This window comes from Aphelocoma coerulescens, chromosome 26, assembly GCF_041296385.1.
Source record: "Aphelocoma coerulescens isolate FSJ_1873_10779 chromosome 26, UR_Acoe_1.0, whole genome shotgun sequence".
NCBI classification, from domain to species: Eukaryota; Metazoa; Chordata; class Aves; order Passeriformes; family Corvidae; genus Aphelocoma; species Aphelocoma coerulescens.
The window spans coordinates 5,822,348-5,844,445 of record NC_091039.1 but is presented as its reverse complement, the minus strand read 5'-3'; the positions used below and the strand labels follow the sequence as shown (position 1 = coordinate 5,844,445).

The 22,098-nt window shown below is 58.6% G+C and overlaps 1 protein-coding gene across 1 annotated transcript; it reads left to right on the top strand.

Moving 5' to 3' along the window:
• Window positions 1-6,046: 6,046 nt before the first annotated feature.
• LRRN2 (leucine rich repeat neuronal 2) lies at window positions 6,047-21,082 on the top strand. The gene is made up of 2 exons (XM_068996012.1): window positions 6,047-6,293; window positions 18,757-21,082. Exon 2 carries the CDS (start codon window positions 19,013-19,015, stop codon window positions 21,065-21,067), a length of 2,055 nt encoding a protein of 684 aa, XP_068852113.1. The 5' UTR covers window positions 6,047-6,293; window positions 18,757-19,012; the 3' UTR covers window positions 21,068-21,082.
• The last annotated feature ends 1,016 nt before the right edge of the window (window positions 21,083-22,098 follow it).

Here is a 22,098-nt window from a genome sequence, read left to right as displayed (position 1 = left end):
TCCCTTCCCTTCCCCTCTGAAAACATTCCCAGAACAATGAGATCCCGGGATTTCTTTGCCCAAATCCAGCTTCCTCCACGCTTCCCGCTGGCCTCTGTTGGCAAAATCAAACGGAATCGATTTATCCACAGGGCTCCCGATTTCCCAGAGGTTTTTTTCCTCGTCCTTTGATGTGACAATCCAAGGTGTCCCCTCAGCTGCGCAAACGCTGCATCCATAAAATCCACGGCGTTCCCACGCTGGGATTTACATAACGGGGACACTGGAGGCATCAAAAGGAATTGGAGATGAGCTTTAGGAGCAATTAGAGATCCCATGGAAAGGAGGGAGCGGGAATGGGAAGGGGGGCACTGCAAACACCGGGATGTCCCTGGCTCTCTCGGTGCCACTTGTCCTGTTTTATCCCAAAATTCCAACCCCAAACATCCCCAGGTGTCCCGGTTTTCCTCAGGAGTGGCAGCAGATGTGCAGGGACACATCAGGAAGGAGCATCCTGAATTCCTGAAAGAATTCCTGGAAGCGTCACCAACCCAGCACAGGGGGCTGAGCCCTAAGGAGGGGACACAGGGGTGGCTCTTCCCGAGGGAATTTGCAGCTGGATACGGCTGGAAGTGCATGGGATGCTCCAGTGCTACAGGAAGGGATGGAGGGAGGGGATGTTTGATCCCAGAAATTGGAGATCAGTCAATCAAGCTCCTCTAGAATTCTGGGAATGGCTTTGGAAAGCATTCCAAGCATCCATCAGGCCCCTCGGACAGCGCCAGGGCCTGATCCAGATCCATCCAGACACCCAAATGAATCCCAGTTAAGCCTGGATTCCATGGGTCGTATCCCATAGTGGCAGCTCAGTGGGAATCCGGGGCAGATTTGGGATCACAGGACCCCTGCGAGGGCAGAAGCCCCATAAACCATCCCAAAATCCCCATTTTCTGCTGCTCCAAAGGTCTCCTTTGTAGAGCTGAGCCCCAGAGCTCGAATTTTAGGATTTCTCCTCTAGGATCAGCATCCCTGGGCTCTCACCCTCCTCCTCTTCATATCCCAACCCTCTTCCCACCCTCAAGGCTTTCCCTGAGCCTAAACAAATCCAGGGATAAATAATCCGAGGATTTGGAGATGCTCCATCACCATGGCAACCCCACAGGCCTCCTCCTCCTCCTCCAGCCGGGAGCATTCCTGATCTCCCACCGCCTTTCCAGGGCTCCAATCCCCCCAGATCAGTGCCCCCCAAAAAAGCAGATCCCAGGTTTTTTCCTCCCGTTTTTCCAGTTCCTGTGCATTATTCTCCCTTCTCCATCCTCTCCATCCCGATGGGTTTTGCCTCCCGGCCCCACAGCACCGAAGGCAGATCCCAACGGGCAGGGAGAGGGATCGGAGCTCTGGAAAATCCGCTGGGTTTGTGGGAACTGAGCTCAAAAGCAGCAGCGCCCTTTTCCAGGAGCATCCCAGGATTTGTCACCACCTGGGAGGAGGCAGAGGGAGGGGGGAAATATCCCGGGATACAGCCCGGTGTTAAATGGCCCTGCCACAAAGCCAGAGCTCCACCGCTGACGCTGCAGGTTTGAATTCCGTTCGTGGCTGGCAATAAAAGAAACAAATTCCCCATGACACGCCCGGCAGCATTCCCAGCCTTTTCCAAGCTTTTCCCTCCCCGTGGTTTTTTTTTTAGGAAGTTTCTTTCCCTCCGGACCAATCTCCTGCCTCGGGGTTGGATGTGTGGGCGTGGGAGACGGCAGCGGGAGAGAGGCAGAGAAAATTCCTGCGAGGCAAAGCTCATTCCGTAAAAAAACCCCACATTACCCATAAAAATCCCCACATTATCCATAAAAAAATCCTCCATGTTATCCATAAAAAACCCCACGTTATCCATAAACACCCCCCCATGTTATCCATTAAAAAATCCCCATGTTATCCATAAAAAAACCCATGTTATCCATTAAGAAAAAACCCACATTATCCATTAAAAACCCCCACGGTATCCTGAAAAAAAACCCCACGTTATCTATTAAAAAATCCCCATGTTATCCATAAAAAACCCATGTTATCCATTAAAAAAAAAAAAAAAAACACGGTACCCAGGAAAAAAAACCCCACATTATCCATAAAAAATCCCCATGTTATCCATAAAAAACTCCCACATTATCCATAAAAAATCCCCATGTTATCCATAAAAAACTCCCACGTTATCCATAAAAATACCCCCATTTTATCCATAAACCCCCCCCCATTATCCATGAAAAACGCCCACATTATCCATAAAAAACCCCCCACGTTATCCATGAAAAACCCCCATGTTACCCATAAAAAAATCCCATGTAATCCATAAAAAACCCCACGTCATCCATTAAAAAAAAAAACCATAAACAGGGGAACTCCATCGGGGTGTCCAACCCCGGAATTGCTTCCCAAGGTGGATGCAAAGATGTCCGGGAATGAGGAAAGGATAAATCCCACCACATTCCCAGCGCTGCCGGAGGGAGCCGGTCCCGTTTGGGCTCTAATTCCGGTTATTCCTGGGTTTTATGGGATCGGCCCGGATTTATGGGCAGCTTTTATGGCAGCCGTAAAGCAGCCCCAAAGCAGGGAAGAAAGGAAGCAGAGGAACATTTCCCATTCCCGGATCGTGGGAAGGGTTCTCCGGAGGATCCTGGGGTCTCTCCATGGCAACAAGCAGGAGGTGGGAATTTGGGGGATTTGCTTGAATTTGGGATTGGAGTTAAAAATGGGATTTGGGATCCTTGTCTTGAAGGGGTGAAAATGTGGGGAATTCTTTGAACAGCTTGGAATGTGGGAAGGGAGAGGGAGGAGGAAAACAGCTGGGAATGGATCCTGTCTATCCCAGGATCCAAAGGTTCCTGCCTTTGGGATTGGAGGCATCACCCCCAAAACTTTCCCAAGCCTGCAGGGATCCTCTATCCGTGAGGTTTTCCTAATCCAGAAAGGGATAAAAGGTGCTGGAGCCCTTTGTTCATCCAGGTCTGGTAGAGCTAAACTTTGCTGAGCCCGGCTTAACCCTCCAAATCTCCTGATTCTCCAGGAAAATGCCTCAGGGCATCTCCCTGAGGAGATCACCTCGCGTCCTACGGGATAAAAGATGGGAATCTCCTTCCAACCCTACAAATGTGAGTGGGAAAAACCCACCCCAGGCTCCAGCAAGGAAAAATCTTAACCCCATTGCCAGGGAATATTCTCCAGGTGGATCCTGAGCCGGCCAGGCAGAAGTGCTGGTGCAGCAGGGAAGATAAATCAGAGCCATCTCGGCTGCGATCCCACGCAATTAAAACCTGGATCGGGATGTGCTCGGCTGCCTGAGGAGCATCTCGGGAGCGACAGGAATTACTCAGCCTCTGCAGCAGCACGGCAGGAGCGAGGAGGGGCGTGGAGAGCGCTCCGGGGTACCTGGGAGCGGCTTTTCCATCGGCCAAGGAATGCCTGGAGCAGTGGGAATGCCGGATTCCAGCTCCTTCCCTCCCCTTGGAGCAGGGGCTGGCTGGAAATGTGGTTGTGGGGATGCTCCTGCCGATCCTAAAACAGTGGGGGGACACTGCCGGGGTGTGCCCTCTGCAAGGCCATGGCACCAGCGAGGTGACGGCAGCGTCCCCGCCCTGCTGGAGATGGGAAGGGGATCACGGAGGAGGGGATTTGCACAGGGATTCTGAGGCCAGGGAGGAGCAAATCAGCCTGGAGACGGATCTGTGGTTATGGGGATGCTCCTGCTGATCCTAAAGCGCAGCGGGGACTCTGCCAGGGTGCCATGGCACCAGGGAGGTCACAGCAGTGTCCTCACCCTGCTGGAGATGGGAGGAAGCCAAGGATGGAGCTGCTGCCACCCCAGCGCCTCCAGGGGCACCTTTAGGGCCGATAGGGTGCCCCAAAAAGACCCCCCAGCAGCTCCAGGCTGTGCAGCGGGACCCAGCCAGGAGCAGGAGCATCCAGCAGGAAAATCCCTGCTGTCCCCAGAGCTGGAGGTGGCCCTGGCACGGGGCATCCATGAGGATGAACCCTGGGGCAGTGGGGGCAGGTGGCACCTCCGAGTGATGAGAGGTTCCCTCGGGAATCCGGACCGGGCTGGAGCTGCCCCCTGCTCCATGGGAAGCACCGGGAATGGGCATGGAATGGTTTGGGCTGGATCAGAGAGGCCGCTCAGCCCCTGTTCAGCGGGAAGGGAGCTGCCAGGAGCTGTCCCTGCCACCCCCACAGCTCAGGGGGGCTGCAAACCAGACCCTGCTTCGAGTACCCACAGCCCTGGCAGCAGGCACGGGCACGAAAACCACCTGGAAAGGCTTTTCCAACCCACTGGGATGTTAATGGGATCTGGGAAAAATAAATGGCTATTTCCTTGCATGACCCAGCGCTGGCTGAAACCTCCGATTTTTCCTTTCGCTGTTGGAGAAGCCTCGAGGGGCCGGCGCAGCTGAGCCCCCCTGACCCCGGGGACGCGCTGCAGAGCCCGGCAGTGACGCTAAAGCCGAGCCCTGATCCCACTGAGCGTCTGCAGAAGGGCTCTGCTGAGGGGGGGCCGAGCCGCGGGCGCATCGGGGCTGGGCACGCGGCCGGGCAGGACTCGATGCCATTGAAGCGCTGCCAATTAAATCAGGTCACTCCGAGCTCTCTCTCTCTCTCTCCCCGGCGTGTGCGCGGCTCCGCTCCAGCCCCGCTCCATCCCCGTTCAATCCCCGTTCCAGCCCCGCTCCAGCCCCGCTCCGGCCCCGTTCCAGCCCCGCTTCGGCCCCGCTCCATCCCCGTTCAATCCCCGCTTCATCCCCGTTCCAGTCCCGTTCAATCCCCGTTCCAGCCCCGCTTCGCCCCGCTCCATCCCCGCGCTCTGGCCCCGCTTCATCCCCGTTCCAGTCCCGCTCCATCCCCGCTCCAGCCCCGCTCCAGCCCCGCTCCAGCCCCGCTCCGGCCCCCTCCGGCCCCGTTCCGGCCCCGTTCCGGCCCCGCTCCAGCCCCGTTCCAGCCCCGTTCCGGCCCCGCTCCAGCCCCGCTCCATCCCCGTTCCAGCCCCGCTCCGGCCCCGCTCCATCCCCGTTCCAGCCCCGTTCCAGCCCCGTTCCGGCCCCGTTCCATCCCCGTTCCAGCCCCGCTCCATCCCCGTTCCAGCCCCGCTCCATCCCCGTTCCATCCCCCCTCCGGCCCCGCTCCTGCCCCGGGCGGTGGCTTTGGGAAAGAGCCAAGCCCCCGGCTCCGCTCACCAACCCCAGCGTGAAATGGGGACTCGATGGCCGCAGTCACCCCCCAGGGCCCTGGATGGGGCTGGGAAAGGCTTTTCTGGGATGCAAAAAAAAAGCTGGGGGTGCTCTGCTGCCCCCACCCCAAATCCTGCCCTTGTCCATCCCCGCAGCTGCGGCGGACAGATCCTTGTCCCCATGTCCCGCTGGGGGGGGTCAGGGTGGGTGGGGGTGTCCATCCCCACCTCGGAGTGACACAGCTGGGACCCCAGATCTCTCCAGAGCAAAAGGCAGATTTCCCCCGGGTTTTCCCAAGGTTAAGAGTCCCTGAACATCCCATTTTGGGGGAAAATGAGCCACGGGCAGCGCGTCCTGCTTGGGGACCGAGCTGCGAAACGCCTCAGGGCGTCGCGCCGTCCCCTTGGGGGGATGACAAGGAACTGGCGGGGCCACCCGCGGCCGGATCTTTGGAAAGACCAAGAAATCCTGGTGGGCAGGAGGGGATTTGGGACACACCGAGCGTCCCCTCCCCTCCCACCCAGCCCCGCAGCCCCCGGGCTCGGCGACCCCCGGCCGCGGGGAGGGGACGGCGGTGGCGCAGCGGGAGCGAGGATGCGCTGCGGGTACCGAGGGGGACTCAGCATTCCCGGGAGCGTTTTAATCCCTCGGGAACATCTCCTGGAGAGCCCCGAGGGTGTTGCCAGAGCCGCAGGGGTTAAGGCGCAGCCGGCAGGAGCTGCTGCGGGTGGGTGGCACGTCGTGGCGACAAGGCTGGAGTGAGGAGGAGGAGGATTGGGAAGGGAGGGGAGGAGGGAGGAGGAGGAGGAGGAGGAGGAGGAGGAGGAGGAAAAGAAGGAGGAGGAGGAGGGGAGCGGGGACTGTGCTGCTGCAAAGGCGCCGGGCGAGCGAAGGGTGAAGGGCTCTCCCCACCCTGAGGGTCAGCGTGGCCGGAGGGTCCTGCTGCCCCTGTCCCCTTCCTAAGCGACAAGGACGGAGCCCGCCAGCGGTGGCAGCTCCAAAGCCACCCGGCCCTTTGTCTGCCAGCCCAGCCAGATGTGCGGGCAGCTGTGGCGGGGGGTGGCAGGCGGTGACAGCGGCGCCGGGGGACGGGGACAGACACCGAGGGTGAGTTGGGGGCGACCCCCGTGATTTGGATTTTGGGCGGGGGGTGACTTTGGGGGGGCTCCTGAGCTCTGCAGCACCGAGCCGGCGCCTCGGCGGTTTGGTCGGGGTTGTTTTTTCCCCCATTCCAGAGCTTTGCTTTCCCTGCCCAGTGGTGGATTTGAGGAGGAATGGTGCGTTCCGAAATAAAAGGGGTGGGGGAAAAAAATCGGGAACGGCCAGAGAGCGGTGCTCCGGGAGGGGATGAGGGGTGCGGGAGGCAGCCAGGGATGGATCCCAGGTGGTGGGAGCTGCATTCCCGCTCCTGGAAACTCCTCTGGGATCGAGCGGATCCTCACCCGGCACGGATGGGAATGGGGGGTGACGGCGGCGGAGCCCGGGGGGATGCGCTGGGCACGGAGCCGCCGGCGGGGCTGGAATCCAGGGATGCTTCTGGCAGGATGAGATCCAGGCGGGAGCGGCGCTTCCCGGGCATTAACCCCTCGGTGCCTGCGCGACGCGGAAAATGTGGCAGGAGGGACACAGAGTGTGGGAAAGCGGCTGTGGAATAAATAAACACCGCGGTCCTTGGGGCTCCTTCAGCCTCCTTCACCTGCGGGCGCCACCGCGGCCACCCCAGCGAGGGGACAGCCTGGCAGGGAGGTGGCGACAGCAAAGGTGATGGCAAAGGACAGGTCGGGAGCAGCCGCGGTGGCATTTTGGTGGCTTTTTAATGGCATTTTCCTGCTTTCTGTGCCTGTTCCGTGTTTACCTCCCCCCCTACGCCCAGCCCTGCCCCTCCCCGCCGCGGCTGCACCGGAGCCGCGCACCCGCCCGCAGTGCCCGGGTCCCTGTGCCAGGCGCCCAGCCCTGCCCGGGCTGTGCCCTGCCGGCCTGGAGAGCCCCGGGATCACGCCAGGAGCCGCTCCGGGAATGGAATAGGGGCTGGGAGGGACCCCGCGCTCCGTGTGTGGCTGAGCCAGCGCTGCCCTCGCGTCTCCCAGTGCCCAGACCGGCCCTGGCCGCCTCCCCTGGCTTCTCCCAGCGCCTGGAAAAAGGGATTGGAGACACCCAGGAGGAGCGGGAGAAGCCCCTGGGCACACAGGGACGCTCGGGGCCGGGAAAAGCCCCTTGGAGCGGCGTTTCCAGGGATGCTTTGGCTGGAAGTTGCAGGTGGGTGCTGCCATCGCTTCTGGGCGCCGGGATCTGCTTCCTCAATCCTGGATGTGCCAGGGCTGGGAGCTCGGGAGCCACGCGCGGCTGCCACCTGTGTCCCCTCTGTGTCCCCTCCCTGTCCCCTCCGGGGGTTGCTGCGCTGGTGCCGAGCCAGGACCCAGCCCTGCCTTCCCTGGAGCAGCCCTGATCCTGCAGGATGCGGGCAGAGCCCCTGGAAAGGCTGAGGTGGGAATGTCTCATCCCTGTCTCCCTCATCCCGAGCCTGCGGTGGCGGGAGGGGGCTCAGGGAAAGATTCCCTGCCCTGGGGATTGTCCTGGGATGTCCCTCAGGTCACTCCTGGCACATGGGGCAGCATCTCCCGGCTCCAGCCCTGGCTCCCTGTGCCAGAGGATCCCGATCCTGCTCTGCTGAGGCTTTTCCTGGCATTCCCGGCTCTCTGCGTCCCCTCTGTGACAGCTTTGTCACCCGCTGGCACCGCTGGAAGTGGCAGAGCGGGATCAAGATCCGAGAGCCGGGTTCGGCCGCTGCTCCTCGGCCATTCCCAACCTTTTCCTTTGGGTGGGATCTCTCTTCCCCTCCGCAGCGGAAAACCGGGAGCTGAGCCGTGCCAGGAGGCCTGGCAGAGCCTGCAGGATCCCTCTGGCACATGGGAAAGGGCCGGGAATTCCGCAGGACCCCGATCCAGCCCCATCCCGACCCCATCCGGCCTCAGCGGGGCTGCGGAGAAGCAGGAATCCGTTTTTTTCCCAAAAACTCGGGCACTGAGCTGGAATTGCCTCCCCGGAGGTTCGAAGGAGCTGCTCCCATTCCCATGGAATCTCCGATTCCCATGGAAGCTCGGATTCCAGAGGTGGAGCAGCGCTCCAGCCGCCCTGACCAACCACGGCTCCTTCTCCCGATGGCTTCCAGGGATCATCCCTGCTCCTCCTTTTAGCTGGAAAAAACCCCACTTCCCTGCCTTCGGGAACGTGATCCTGGATTTCCTGGCTGGGATAGGGATGGGGGGGTGCTGGGAAGGTCCAGAGCTGGATGGGGAAGGTTGGGAATGTCACCTGTCCAGACGAACGCCAAGCACGTGGCTCTGGCCCGTTATTCCCAGATTTTTCTCCTGGATCACCCTGGTCATTAACGCCTCTTCCCTTCCCTGTGAGATTCCACGGGATAACATTCCCGGTGTCCCAAAGTGCCATTCCAGGACACGGGAGTTCGTCACCATTCCCCCTTTTGCTCTCCCATCCCTTTTCCAGGACAGGAAGGAGCTGTTCCCGCTGCTCCTTTCCCAAATCCAAGCTTCCAGACCCTGGAATGAGCGCTGGGATCTCTCCCCCGTGGCTTTGGTTTTATGGGATTTATTCCCGAGGGAATAATTCCCAGCTCCGCACCGACAGCAGAAACTCGGGAAGGAGAATTCCAACCCCAGCCGCTGCTTCCCGCGAGGGCACCGGGAGAAGCAGGAAAATGGGATGAGTTTAAAACTCCTGTGGAAAAAGCCCCGCGCTGGGATTTTGGGGTGGAATTTTGGGGTCGGGATCGCTGCTCCTGAGTCGGGGGCTCCCCCTTTATCCCAGTCGCTTCCAGCATCCCTTTTCCCAGGATGCAGGCAGCCTCTGGAATGCCCACCAGCATTCCAGGACCTCAATTTATTTATGGAGAGCTTTGGAAAAAGCTGTTCCAGCCGCTGGGGTTTAGGATTTTTTTGGGAAAATCGCTCCAGGTGCAGCCCCAGGAACCTTTGCTGTCCATTCTCCATCCAGCCAGGAGCTCTTGGGGATCATTTTCATGGAAAAAATGTGGGATAAGGGGCTGGAAAAAGCCCCATTCCCACTCCAAATCCTGGCAGAGGGAGCTGTTTGCAAACACTCGGGAGAAAGCAGGAATTATGTGGCGGCTCTGCTTGGAGCGCGATCCCGAATAACAAATAAATATGGGGAAAATTGGGATCCGTTCCCAGACAATTCACAAAGGCCTTAATTGGGACTGAAGTCTGGGGCTCTTCTCACCCAGACAAACTCGATCCATAAATTATTCGGGATAAATTATTCACCAGCTCTGCTTGGAATTAAGGCCGGTTTTTCCCTCCAGGAATGATCCCGGATCTTTCTGACCCTCTCCATGCTCCAAAGCCTCTCCCAACCTCTGTTAAAATCCCATTTTTTAATGGAATTTAAAGCCCATCCTAAAAAAAAAAAAAAAAGTAATCAGTCCCTGATGAAATTTGAGGGTCGGGGCTTTGTCCTTCCCGGTGGCCAAAATGAGGAGATTCCAGGCTGGGAAAAAAAATGGGTTTTTTGGGAAGAGAGAGGCTTTAATAAGGAATTTTAAGTCCTTCATCAGTGAGGAATTTGTAATCAGCAGGAAAAGGGGTTTTGGATCTTAACAGGCTCCAGAGCTTTTTTAGGAAGGAAAAAAGTGTGGGGGAGAAAAAAGCAGCTTTGCTTCCCTGATTCCCAGCAGAACCATTGGGAATAAAGAGGGGGAAAAAAAAGGATTAAAAATACAAATTCTGGATAGCTGGAAAGGGGGGGGAAATGGGATTTTTCCTATTTGTGGTCCATTAAAAATTCTCCGATTCGGTCTGTGCTGGGAGAAGCTTCTCCAAAGCTTTTCCATCGTGTGGTTGTCGCCCTTCCCAGGATGATGCTTAAATTTTAAGGAATATTTTGGGTGCTCCAAGCGGCGTTTGACGCCTCATCAAAGCCTCTCCCTCGCCTTGAAATTCCCCCCCTCCCAAAAAAAAAGAAAAAAAAGGAAAAAGGGCGGCGCCTTTGATCCCGATTTGCAAATTGCTGCGGAGCCGCGGTTTTTCCGGGAATGTTTTGATTCCCATGGAAAATTCTGCTCCCGGTCCAATTCCTGAGTCACTTTTCCCAACTCCTACGAGCTGCCGCTGCTGCTCCCGGGATGAGTTGTCCCAATCCTGGCTCTGGGAAGCTCCCGCATTCCATAATTCCCGGCGTTGGGCAGGATTCATCCCTTTGGAAGCACCGGGGGTCAGGATCAGGGTGAATCCTTCAGAATTCCAGGTCCCTGGATTCCATCCACGCTGGAATTCCCCTCTGAGTTTTCTTTTCCATGGAATTCTTGTTTAAAAAGGGGATTCCAGGGACATTTTCCAGCTGTTTTTATGGCTCTTTAACAATTCCTTGTCTCCCTTTTTCCCGGTTAAATCCTTCCTTTGGGAAAGTTGTCCTCCCTGGATTTTCCCAGTTTTCCTCATGTTTTAGGGCTGTTTATATCTCAAATCCATCCCTTATCCCGCTGGAATCTCCCCTCCAAGGCTGGCAGCAGGGATCCAGGAGCTGCCTTTACCTTTGGGGTGGGTTTTTCAGGGAATGGGATATCTCTGGAATATCTCTGGGATCTCTCTGGTCTCATGGAGCAGCCACCCCCGGGTCCATGGAATCCCATTCCTGGCACGTGGAATCCCATTCCTGGTTTATGGAATCACTCCCCTAGCCCATGGAATCCCATTCCTAGCCCATGGAATCCCATTCCCGCACAGCAAAGATCCCAGTCCGTGAACAAACCGGAAAAGGAACGAGGCAGGAAAATCCTCACCGGGACAGGCGACAGTTGGCAATGGGAGGACAGGGATCAGCTTTTCCTGCTGCGTTTTCCAGGCTTTTCCTGTTTCCTGTTGCAGAATCCCTGGAAAGGGAGGGATTTTCCATGGGAATGATGGGAATGAGCAACTGGGATGTTCCTTGGATCCCCAAAGCTCTTCCTTCGTGCTCCAAGGCAATTCCAGCCCCAGCTCCAAACCCAGCAGTGCCGGTGACCCTGGCTCATCCCAGTTTTTCTCCATGGATGAATTCCCTTTTTCCTCCTCTCCCAGCGGTCAGTGGGATGATTTTATCCCAGATAAGCTGGAAGTGGAATTTGCCGGGAATCAGGGAGGGGTTTTCCACCCGGTGGGCACGGGGGGGATGCTCAGGATCCACATCCCGCTGGAAAATCCCTCTCTGGGAACCCGGGGAGGCGCTCAACCCCCGAAATTCCATAAAAACAGCGCTGCTCCACCCCCCTCCTCAACTCCCCGAGCCTTTCCCGGCGCTTCCAGAGGGATTTGCCTCCATCCCACGGATCCGCTCCGTGCCCGGGGAGGGCTGAGGCGGCCCCGGAGCCGTGCCTGGCAGTTGCCATGGCAACCGTACATTTTCCTTAGGATTCCTAATGACTCCTTGGCATCCACGCCGATCCACGGGTTTTTTTGGGATGCTGGAGGTTGTTCCCCTTGCTCGGAGGGGCTGGATCGGCTGGATCCGTGCTTGAAAAGCCTGGATTTGCTCTTTTCCCGGCTTTTTTACTGCTGGAGCTTCCCTGCTTTTTGCCCTGAGCTGCGGCCAGCGATTCCAGGCTTGGAATTTTTCGGGAAGGGGGATCTGGGACACCTCTGGCTGTCCCCTGCCAGCGGGACCTCGTGTCCTGGTGGAATTCCAGAGGTATCCCACGGAGAGGAAGCTGCGGGATCCAGGGATCCACGGGGCGGGATTAGCTTCCCCAGGGATGTCATTCCATGGGATCGGGATGGGTTTGGTCACTCCAGGCCTTTATGGCATCCAAGGAGGCTGGAATGCTCCAGGGAAAAAACAGGGAGAGCCTTCCCAGGGATTGGGAACGGCTCCGATCCCACAGGTGCCATCCCGAGCTTTCCTCTGCTGGAATTCCATGGGAGCAGCCCTGGGGGTCTCCCTGCTCTTCGTGACCCCATCCCAGCGTCCATTCCCGACGCTGGAATTCCCTGGAATCGCTGACCCCCTGTTCCCATCCAGCTCTCCCTGCCTCCCTTCCCTCCCGGAGGAGCAGTTTCATGCATGGATGGAGAGACAAATGAGCTGGAAGCGGGAATGGCCCGGCCTGAGCGAGATTCCCGGCTCTCCAGTGAGATTCCCGGACCTCCAGTGAGATTCCCGGCTCTCCAGCCTCTTCCCCGTGCAGCATTCCCATCTCCAGCACTATCCTGAGCCGCAGGAATGTTGTTTCCAACCACAGGAACCTCTGGAGAAATACCAGGAGCGCTCCCACAGTGGGTTGGGTTTTAATCACACCCAGGGATCCATTCCCGTTTTTTTCCAGCTTTAATAGCCTGGATTTCCCTTCCGTGGCTGGGGGGAGTTTAAGGAGCCGGGATTTATCCCTCCGGAGGGAATCCCCCACCAACTGGAGGAATATTTCTTCCCAAAATACCCCGAGGGGCCGCGCTGGAGCAGCCCCCGGCCATTCCCAGCCTCTGGATCAGGACACGGCTGGGGCTGGGAGGTTTTCCATCCGATCCAGCATCCCGGGATGCCGGGAGCCGCCTTCTCCAGCGTTTCCAGTGTCCCACTGGGAGCGGATTGGTTGGGATGCCCTCCCTCGGCCTCTGTGTCCTTCGGATCCCACAGTTTATGGAAAACCACGTGGATATGGGAGCTTTGACATTCCCGGGAGCGTCCCCGCCCCATCCCTCTGCCCTTGGCGTGGGAAGGGGAAGAGGGGGAGGTTTGGGGGCAGCTGCTCTGCAAATGAGGCGGCGTTAACGAGGAATTAATTATCGATCATTCCCGCCGGGAAGCCGATCCCTGGGAAGGTCACTGGGAATGACGCGGCAGAGCAGCAGCGTCCCTGGCGTGCCCTGGGACCATCCCTCTGCTCCTTTAGGGCATGGAATGCGATGGGATGGGACACCTGGATGCGATGGGGACCCTGGCGGCTCCCGGCAGGCGGGAGCGGCGGGGAGAGGGACAATTCCCTGTGGGAATTCTCCTCCTGGGAGAGGCCGCAGCTCCGCTCGTCTGTCTGATCAGAGCACGGAGAGATAACGGGAAGCGATCCCAGCATCCCTCATCACTCCCAGCTCCTCGGCGGGACTGACTTGATTTTTCCAAAGGATTCAGCATCCAGAGCTCTCCAAATCCTTCCCGACAGGCGCAGGGCAGAGGAACCCTTGGAACATCTTGTCCCGAGGAGCTGCGGGGTCTTTCCCTGGATCTCCGAGGGGTCCGGCACGCTCTGAAAACCGGGATCAGCTTTTCCTGTGCCTTCCCAGCGCCCTCCCAGCGCCCTCCCAGCGCTGCCAGGCGCAGACGCTCGGGCGGGTGACGAGCCGCTGTCGCTGTCGTGTTGTCGCAGCTCAGCGGGCGCGTGCAGCCCCTGGCAGCTCTGGCAGCTGCCGCTCTTCCCGATCCATGCCCGATCCATGCCCGATCCATGCCCGGTCCATGAGGATCGGCATTTCACAGCGGGAAAGGAGCCGCCGCTCCGCATCCCCGGGGATCCGGCGTGGAGCATCCCTGAGGGAGGGGAGCTGCGGGAATGGTTTGGGGTGGTTGTGCTGGGCTCAGAGGTTCGGGTGGGGCTGCTCACCTGGCACTGCCCACCCGGCACTGCCCACCCGGGTCTCACCTGTCCCTGCTCACCTGTCCCTGCTCACCTGGCACTGCCCACCCGGCACTGCCCACCCGGCACTGCCCACCTGGCTGTGCCCACCTGCCCGGACCCCCAACCCGGCGTAACAGGGGCAGGAAAATCCGGCTGAGCCTTCCCCTCTTTCCAGAGGGACACCGGGAATCTCGCAGCTAACCCTGGGGGAGGGATGCGGAGGCGGAAAAGGTCCCTGCTGATGGAGAAGGGCTGGCAGAGGGATTCCTCTCTTTCCCAAGGGAAAGCCCATCCCGCTCCGGCCGCGGGGCCGGGGTGAGGCCGGGCTGTGCAGCCCCCTGGACCCCTCCTTGGTGACAGGGGGGTCACGGCGGTGTCACCGTGCGGCGGCAGGGCGGTGGCGATCCCCGGGATGAGAGAATCCTTGGAGCAGGGTGGGCTCTGACCCTCTCCAGGTGTTAATGTGGGCACAGCGAAGGCTCTGGGGGTCTCCTGGGGTGCACACACAGAATTCCCGGCGCCGAGCGTGGAAGCACCGCCGGCACGAGTCCCATTTCCAATTCCTCGGCCAGTTCCAATTCCTCCACCTGGGAGCGAGCGCAGTTAATTGCCCCAATCCGCAGAGCGATCGGCTTCTGAGGAGAACAATTAGCGGGTCACAAATTGCAATTGTCATCTCACTCCCGGTTTTAATTTGCCCTAATGAAGGCTAAGTGATTCCGTCGCGCTCCTCCTCCCCCGGCCCCGCGGCCCCCCTGGCATCCCGCGGCCCTTTTCCCGGGAAAGCCGTTAATTCCGGGCGCGTTCCGGATTCCAGAGGCGATAAAAGTTTAATTTAAGGGCCGTGTCCGCGCATCCGGCTTTGTCCCAGCCTGTCACCGCAGTTGCTCGCCCTTTTGTCACAGCTCTGGGATGTGCAGTTTATGGCCGAGAGGGCCAAATCCTGCCCCTTTTTCCAGGCTGGAAGCTGCGCCTGGATCCCCCAGCAGCACCTCGGGGAAGCCGCGGGAACCTGTGGGAGAGTTTTGGTGTGGAAAAACCAAACCAAAACAACAATTCCAGAGCCAAAACAACGATTCCAGAGCCTGGAAGCGCCAGGATGAGAACAGCCGGCTGAATTCCCAGCCCTCCTCATTAAAACGCAGCCGGAGAGAGGCAGAGAAGCTCCGAGATAAGAGGCGGACGCTGCTTCTGCTGCTGCTGAGCTGAATTTTGGAGAAGGGACCCAGCTGAGCATCTCCAAAGCCCCCGATGCCTCTGTGTCCTGGCGGGATGGGATGTGCGATCCCTAGGGAATGGCTGTGGGATCCAAACACCTCTGGGATGTGCAGTTTATGGCCGAGAGGGTCAAATCCTGCCCCTTTTTCCAGGCTGGAAGCTGCGCCTGGATCCCCCAGCAGCACCTCGGGGAAGCCACAGGAACCTGTGGGAGCGTTTTTATGGGGGGGAAGACCAAACGAACCAACAATTCCGGAGCCAAAACAACAATTCCAGAGCCTGGATGAGAACAGCCGGCTGAATTCCCAGCCCTCCTCATTAAAACGCAGCCGGAGAGAGGCAGAGAAGCTCCGAGATAAGAGGCGGCCGCTGCTGCCCCCGGGCTGCCGAGCCCGAGCCGAGCTCTTTGCTGCTGCTCCCGGCTGCGTTTTTATCTCCTGGCTGCCTCCCAGCCAAGCAGGAACAACAGGAATAGCGTTATCGCTCTCCCTGGCGGCGGAGATGCAGGAGGCTCGAGGGGAAAAAAAATAAAAAGGAAAAAAAAAAAAAATCCCATCCCTGTGCACAAAACAAGGATTGAGTGAGGGAAGAAATCGCTGCAAAAGGTGGAGGAGCAGCAGCGCGGCGCTGATGGGTTTGGAGCGGATTCTGCTGATCCTGGCGGCTCCAAGCGCTGTCCAAGCTGGTCTTGGACACTTCCAGGGGTTGGGAAAGCCGTGCCAGAGCCTCCGCACCCTCGCAGGGAAGGATTTATTCCCCAAAATCCCCTCTAAACCCACCCTCCTTCCACCGGGAAAAGGGCGGTGGTAAAAGCTTCAAGCAAATGCTTCCAAAGCCGCTTTTCCCGAGCAAAAATCCCAGCTCAAACCTTGGCAGGGCCTTTGCCAGGTGTTCCCCTCCTTGTGTAAATATTTTTTCAGGGAATAATATCCCGAAATTCCAGCTGGAGGCTGGAGCACGGCGCTGCTGTGAGGGACACGGGGGGGGGGGGGGGACACGCGTGGGGACATCGCTGTCCCACGGTGCATCACCCTCGGGGGGTGTTGGCTTTAGGGGGGTGAAGCTGCTGCAAAGGGAGGTGGGAACAGCCTCGTATCCCAGGAAAGCTCTCCCATCCCAGGAAAACCCTCGTATCCCAGGAAAACCCTTCCATCCCAGGAAAACTCTTCCATCCCAGGAAAACCCTCCCATCCCAGGAAAACCCTTCAATCTCAGGAAAACCCTTCCACATCCCAGGAACACCCTTGTATCCCAGGAAAACCCTCCCATCCCAGAAAATCCTTCGATCCCAGAAACACCCTTCCATCCCAGGAAAACTCTCCCATCCCAGGAAAACTCTCCCATCCCAGGAACACCCTCCCATCCCAGGAACATCCTCCCATCCCAGGAACACCCTCCCATCCCGACAACATCCACCCCGGGAACACCCAACCCCCCTCCCCCCAACCACTGAGCACCAAAACCACCGGCCCCTCCCGGAATTTAAGAAAACGCCTCAAAGACACAAAGTTTTCCCTCTCCGGCGGCAGAATTCCATCTCCCGCTGCCGTTTGCGGGATTTCGGGAGCTCGGGGTTGCCATGGAGCTCCGGCTGAGCCCGGGCATACAGATGAGGGGGGGAACCCTGGCGGGGGCGGTTGCCACGGTACCGGCGACATTCGGGGCCCTTTGTCCCTTCATTTCTCCCGTTTGTTTTCCCTGCCGAGCTTTGAGCCGGGAGATTCGCTCGGGAAAAACGGCGCCGTTCCCACCCCCGGGGGTTTGGGGAGGGTTTGATGGGAGTTGCAAAATCCTGAGGAAAAGATGGATTTTTCTCCCTGAGGAAATGGGATACAAAGGGCCGGGGGTGTGGAGATGCTGGGGAGTCCCGGGTTTTGGGATGAAATCCCTCCCTGGGAGGGTGGGGAGAGGCTGGGATGGAATTCCCAGAGAAGCTTCCACATCCCTGGAAGTGTCCAAGGCCAGGTTGGAGCACCCTGGGATAGTGGAAGATGTCCCTGCCCATGGCACTGGATGGGATTTAAGGTCCCTTCTAATCCCAAAGCATTCCAGGATTCCGTAATTCCATGGTAATTCTCTCCTGCCCCACACAGGGGAAAGGCTGGATCCCACTGCCAGCATCCCAACTTCCCCCACGGGCTGGATGGGGATGGAAAAATGGGAATGGGTGAGGGGAAGGTGTTCCCACAGCATCCAACAGCCACTTCCCATCTGGTGCGGTGGATTGGGAGGAGCTGGAGAAGATGGGGAAGATGGAGAAGCCAGAGAAGATGGAGAAGCTGCAAAAGATGGGGAAGCTGGAGAAGATGGGGAAGCCAGAGGATCCAGAGAAGCTGGAGAAGACAGAGAAGCTGGAGGATCCAGAGAAGCTGGAAAAGCCGGAGAGCAGCCCTGAGCTCAGCTCGCTCCAAGCTCTCCCCAGCAAAGCCAGGCCTTGGCAGCAGCACCCAGCCCTGCTGCTGAGAGGAAGAGGAGATGGGAATTTGCACCTGGGAGAAATCCAGATGGTGCAGAAATTCCTAAGGGAATTGGGGGAACACTGGGAAAAACATGGGAGAGACACGGCATTCCTGGCGTGGGGGTAAAAAGGGAAAGTGGGGTTTTCCATCTCCATGGAACAACTGTTTTGGCCTCCTGGCTCCAGAATTTTAGGAATAAACAAACCAGGAGCAGGAGCCTCCCTGTCTCCCTGCTGTCATTCCCGTCGTGCCGCATCCCAAGCCAAGGAAAAGCCTGGTACAGCAGCCGGACTTTGCTTCACAGCTTGAAGAAAATAAATTAAAACCCTCAAATTCCTCCATAATATATATATATATTTTTAAAGGAGAAAAGATTCCCGAGGTATTTGAACAGCTGGAGAGTTTTATGGACCCAAAAATGCCGGAGCACTTAAAAGGAAAGGTGTGGATCCATAAGAGGGAAGCGGGAATCGATGGATTCATCCTTTCCTTTCAAGCTGTTTCTCCAGGAGCTGCTTTAAAAGCAGCAGGAAAGGAGGGAAAAGAGCGGGATCGATCCGGGAGGAGTCGATGCGGGATAAACTCGGCTCGGGAGCCCTTTCCAGGGAGAGCACGGTGGGATAAAACACAAACTTTTCTTTTCCCACTCTTTTAATGTTTTTGGTTTGTTTTTTTTTTCCTGCCTGGTGAGACGCTTTTAAGGGAAGAAAAGGTTGGATTGGGGTCAGCGTGGGAGGGCCGGAGGAAATAATGGAATCAAATGTGGGATGGTGGCTGGATCCTGTGGCTCTGGCTGGATCCGGGGGGTTCAAACCCATCCCAGCCCCTCCCTGAGCATTCCCGCTGTTTGGGGGATGTTTCTCCCTAAGGAATAATCTATTGGAGGGCAGCAAATGGGGCTGCAGCTCCTGGATGTGGGAGGATAAAGGGCAGGGAGCAGAGCCCGCAGGAAAATTATCCCCATGGAGAATTATTCCCAACACCTGCAGCTCTGGCTCTGCTCAGCCACAGATCCAGGAGCTTCTGAGGGTCCTGGGCAGATTCCATGGGATAATTCCACCCAGATCCTCTGGGATGGGACGCCACAGCTAAACTATGGATATAAAGTGGAATTCATGGATTTCCTGGATGGTCTTGAGGGCACTGGAGGTCCCAGGCAGGGTCCTGGGGGTCCCATGCTCACGTTTTTGCCTCTCCAACCTGCTCCTTGTCCCTGCCCCTTGTTCCCCAGGATCCCAAACCCTCCCCTAACACAACTTCGCTGTTTTTTCAGGAATGACCTCAAGGAGGAGCCTGGAAGATGCAGCCGAGCGCGGGAACGACTCCTTTGGGGAGGCAGAAGAGGCCCAGCTCTGACTGAGGCGCTCCCAGTGTTATGAGCTCCCATTTCAGGGGCGCCAGGCAGGGGCTGACGCTTCCAGGGGCTCGCATGGAGCATCCGCCCCCACGGGCGCCGTCCCCACCCTGCTGTCATCGCTGTCACCCCGTGGCCGGCTCTGGATGCTCCCTGTGACCTTCCCCAGGCCAAAATGAGAGGCCTCCAGCCCAGCTGCCTCCTGCTGTGCGTGGTGGCCGCCAGCGCCATGCCCACGGTGCCCTGGAGGGTGGCGTGTCCCCCGCGCTGCGTGTGCCAGATCCGGCCCTGGTACACGCCCCGCTCCGCCTACCGCGAGGCGGCCACGGTGGACTGCAACGACCTCTTCATCACCTCCGTGCCCCCGGAGCTGCCCGAGGGCACGCAGACCCTGCTGCTGCAGAGCAACAACATCGCCCGGCTGGAGCAGGGCGAGCTGGGCTACCTGCGGAACCTCTCGGAGCTGGATCTGTCGCAGAACAGCTTCTCTGACGTCTGGGATTTCGGGCTCAGGAACATGCCCCAGCTGCTCAGCCTGCACCTGGAGGAGAACCTGCTCTCCGAGCTGCCTGACGGCAGCTTCCCGGGAATGGGGAACCTGCAGGAGCTGTACCTGAACCACAACCGGCTCCGCAGCATCGCCCCCCGCGCCTTCGCCGGCCTGGGCAGCCTCCTGAGGCTCCACCTCAACTCCAACCTGCTGAGGACGCTGGACAGCCGCTGGTTCCAGATGCTGCCCAGCCTGGAGATCCTCATGATCGGCGGGAACAAGGTGGACGCCATCCTGGACATGAATTTCCGGCCCCTGGGCAACCTGAGGAGTTTGGTGCTGGCGGGGATGCACCTGCGGGAGATCTCGGATTACGCCCTGGAAGGGTTGAAGAACCTGGAGAGCCTCTCCTTCTATGACAACAAGCTGGCAGATGTCCCCAAGAGGGCTCTGCAGCAGGTGCCCGGCCTCAAATTCCTGGATCTCAACAAGAACCCGCTGCAGAGGGTCAAGCAGAGCGACTTCACCAACATGCTGCACCTCAAGGAGCTGGGCCTCAACAACATGGACGAGCTGGTGTCCATCGACCAGTTCGCCCTCATCAACCTCCCCGAGCTGACCAAGCTGGACGTGACCAACAACCCCAAGCTGTCCTTCATCCACCCCAAGGCCTTCCAGCAGCTGCCGCAGCTGGAGACGCTGATGCTCAACAACAACGCCCTAAGTGCCTTGCACCGGCAGACGGTGGAGTCGCTGCCCAACCTGCAGGAGATCAGCATCCACGGCAACCCCTTGCGCTGCGACTGCGTCATCCGCTGGGTCAACAGCACCCGGCCCCGCGTGCGCTTCATCGAGCCCCAGTCCACGCTCTGCGCCGAGCCGCCCGACCTCCAGCGCCGCCACATCCGCGACGTGCCGTTCCGGGACATGACGGAGCAGTGCCTGCCCCTCATCTCGGCCCGGAGCATCCCGGCGCGCCTGGACGCCGAGGTTGGCGACAGCGTGGCGCTGCACTGCCGGGCGCTGGCGGAGCCGGAGCCGGAGATTTACTGGGTGACGCCGGCGGGGGTGAAGCTGCTGCCGTTCGGGGATGATGGAAAATTCAAGGTGCACTCCGAGGGGACGCTGGAGATCCGCGGGATCGCGGCGCGCGAGGCCGGGCTCTACACGTGCGTGGCTCACAACCTGCTGGGCGCCGACACCCGCAGCGTCCGCGTGCTGGTCAACCACTCCTTCCCGCTGGGCCAGGACACGCTGGAGCTGCTGGTGGTGGACGTCCAGCCCCACCACATCCTGCTGGCCTGGCAGCCGCGTCTCAACACCGTCTCCTCCAACCTCACCTGGGCCAGCTCTGCGCTCGGATCCCGCACGGACGCGGCCGGAGCGGCGCGGATCCCGTCAGGAACCCACAGCTTCAACATCACCCGGCTGCGCCCCGACACCGAGTACTGGGCGTGTCTGCACGTGGCCTTGGTGGCCTCGCCGGCCAGGGTGGCCTGTGTCACCGCCAGGACTAAGGAGGCCGCCCAGGGGCTGCTGTGGGGACAGGGGACGCTGGTGACGGCGCTGCTGCTCTGCCTGCTGCTCCTGGCCGCTGCCGGGCTCGCGGCCCGCGCCGGATCCCGGCGGGAATTGCTCGGCGGGGCCGTGCGCGTGGTTTATCCCGTGCAGCCCCCGCTGGCGCAGCCCCGGGGACACCTCCTGGCCGTGCAGGTGCAGGCGGCCCCCCTGGATTGCTGAGGGAGGATGGATTTTGGGGGGATTCAGTGGGATTTTGGGGTGGGTGGGGAGGGGGAGGGAAGTGTTTTTTACCAAAAAACGATGGAGCTGCGGAAGCGGACAGCAGGAAAAACCGGGATGTCGTGGACATGAGTTTGAGGAGAGGAGCTTTTGGTGGCCCTGGATCCAGGTGGAGGGTCTGGATTTGGCCGTGGCTCCTGAAAAATCCGCGCTGGACAGCTGGGAGGGGCCCGAGAGCCCCGTGGGGACAATGACCCGAGTGGGTGAAGAGCCATAAAGACGATCAGATCACCCCAAACCCGCGTTCCCCTGGCCCCAGGGACACCCCAGAGGTGTCACCTCCCTCGCTGGACCGGTCCCTGCTTTGGAAATACAAGAAAAAAACCCTTAAAAAAACCCTAAAAAAAAAAAAAAAAAAAAAAAAAGGCTTTTCCCTTTGGGATCTGTGTGGAGTGTGGGGTTCTTTTTTGGGGGTTTGGGTTCTTTTTTGGGGTTTTTTTTGAGCGTTGGGATCATCAAACAAAGCAGCCCCGGTGTCACCTCCTGCTCTGTCACTGCTGTCACCTGAGGGGAAGCAGGAAGGGATTTGGGGTAAAAGAATGGGAAATGATGACTCCCCTGCGGGGCTGGATGCATCCTGGATCCCACAAGATCCCAAAAGTTTTGTGGGTAATGTTATAAAAGGGAAAACAAGAAAAAAGAAAAAGGAAAAACAGGAAGAAAAGAGGGGAGGAAATTGTGGTTTTGTGTATAAAAAACAAGGGAAAAAACTCAAGGAATGTTGGGATGCACCTGGAGGGGTCCCTGGGCACCGCTGGGATTTGGGATGGGGGGGAAAACTTGGGGAGCTGGAGCTTCTTTTTGGGCTAAATAATTAAAATTGGGATAAAAGGGAGCCGTGGGCACCAAACCAAGGGACACTGCTGTCCCCTCGTGGTGAAGGTGACAAAGCCATCCCTGGTTGGGCCTAAACTTAATCCCGGCTCAGAGGGGAGGTTTGGGATGGGTTTAACTCAAAATGTGCCTTTTTT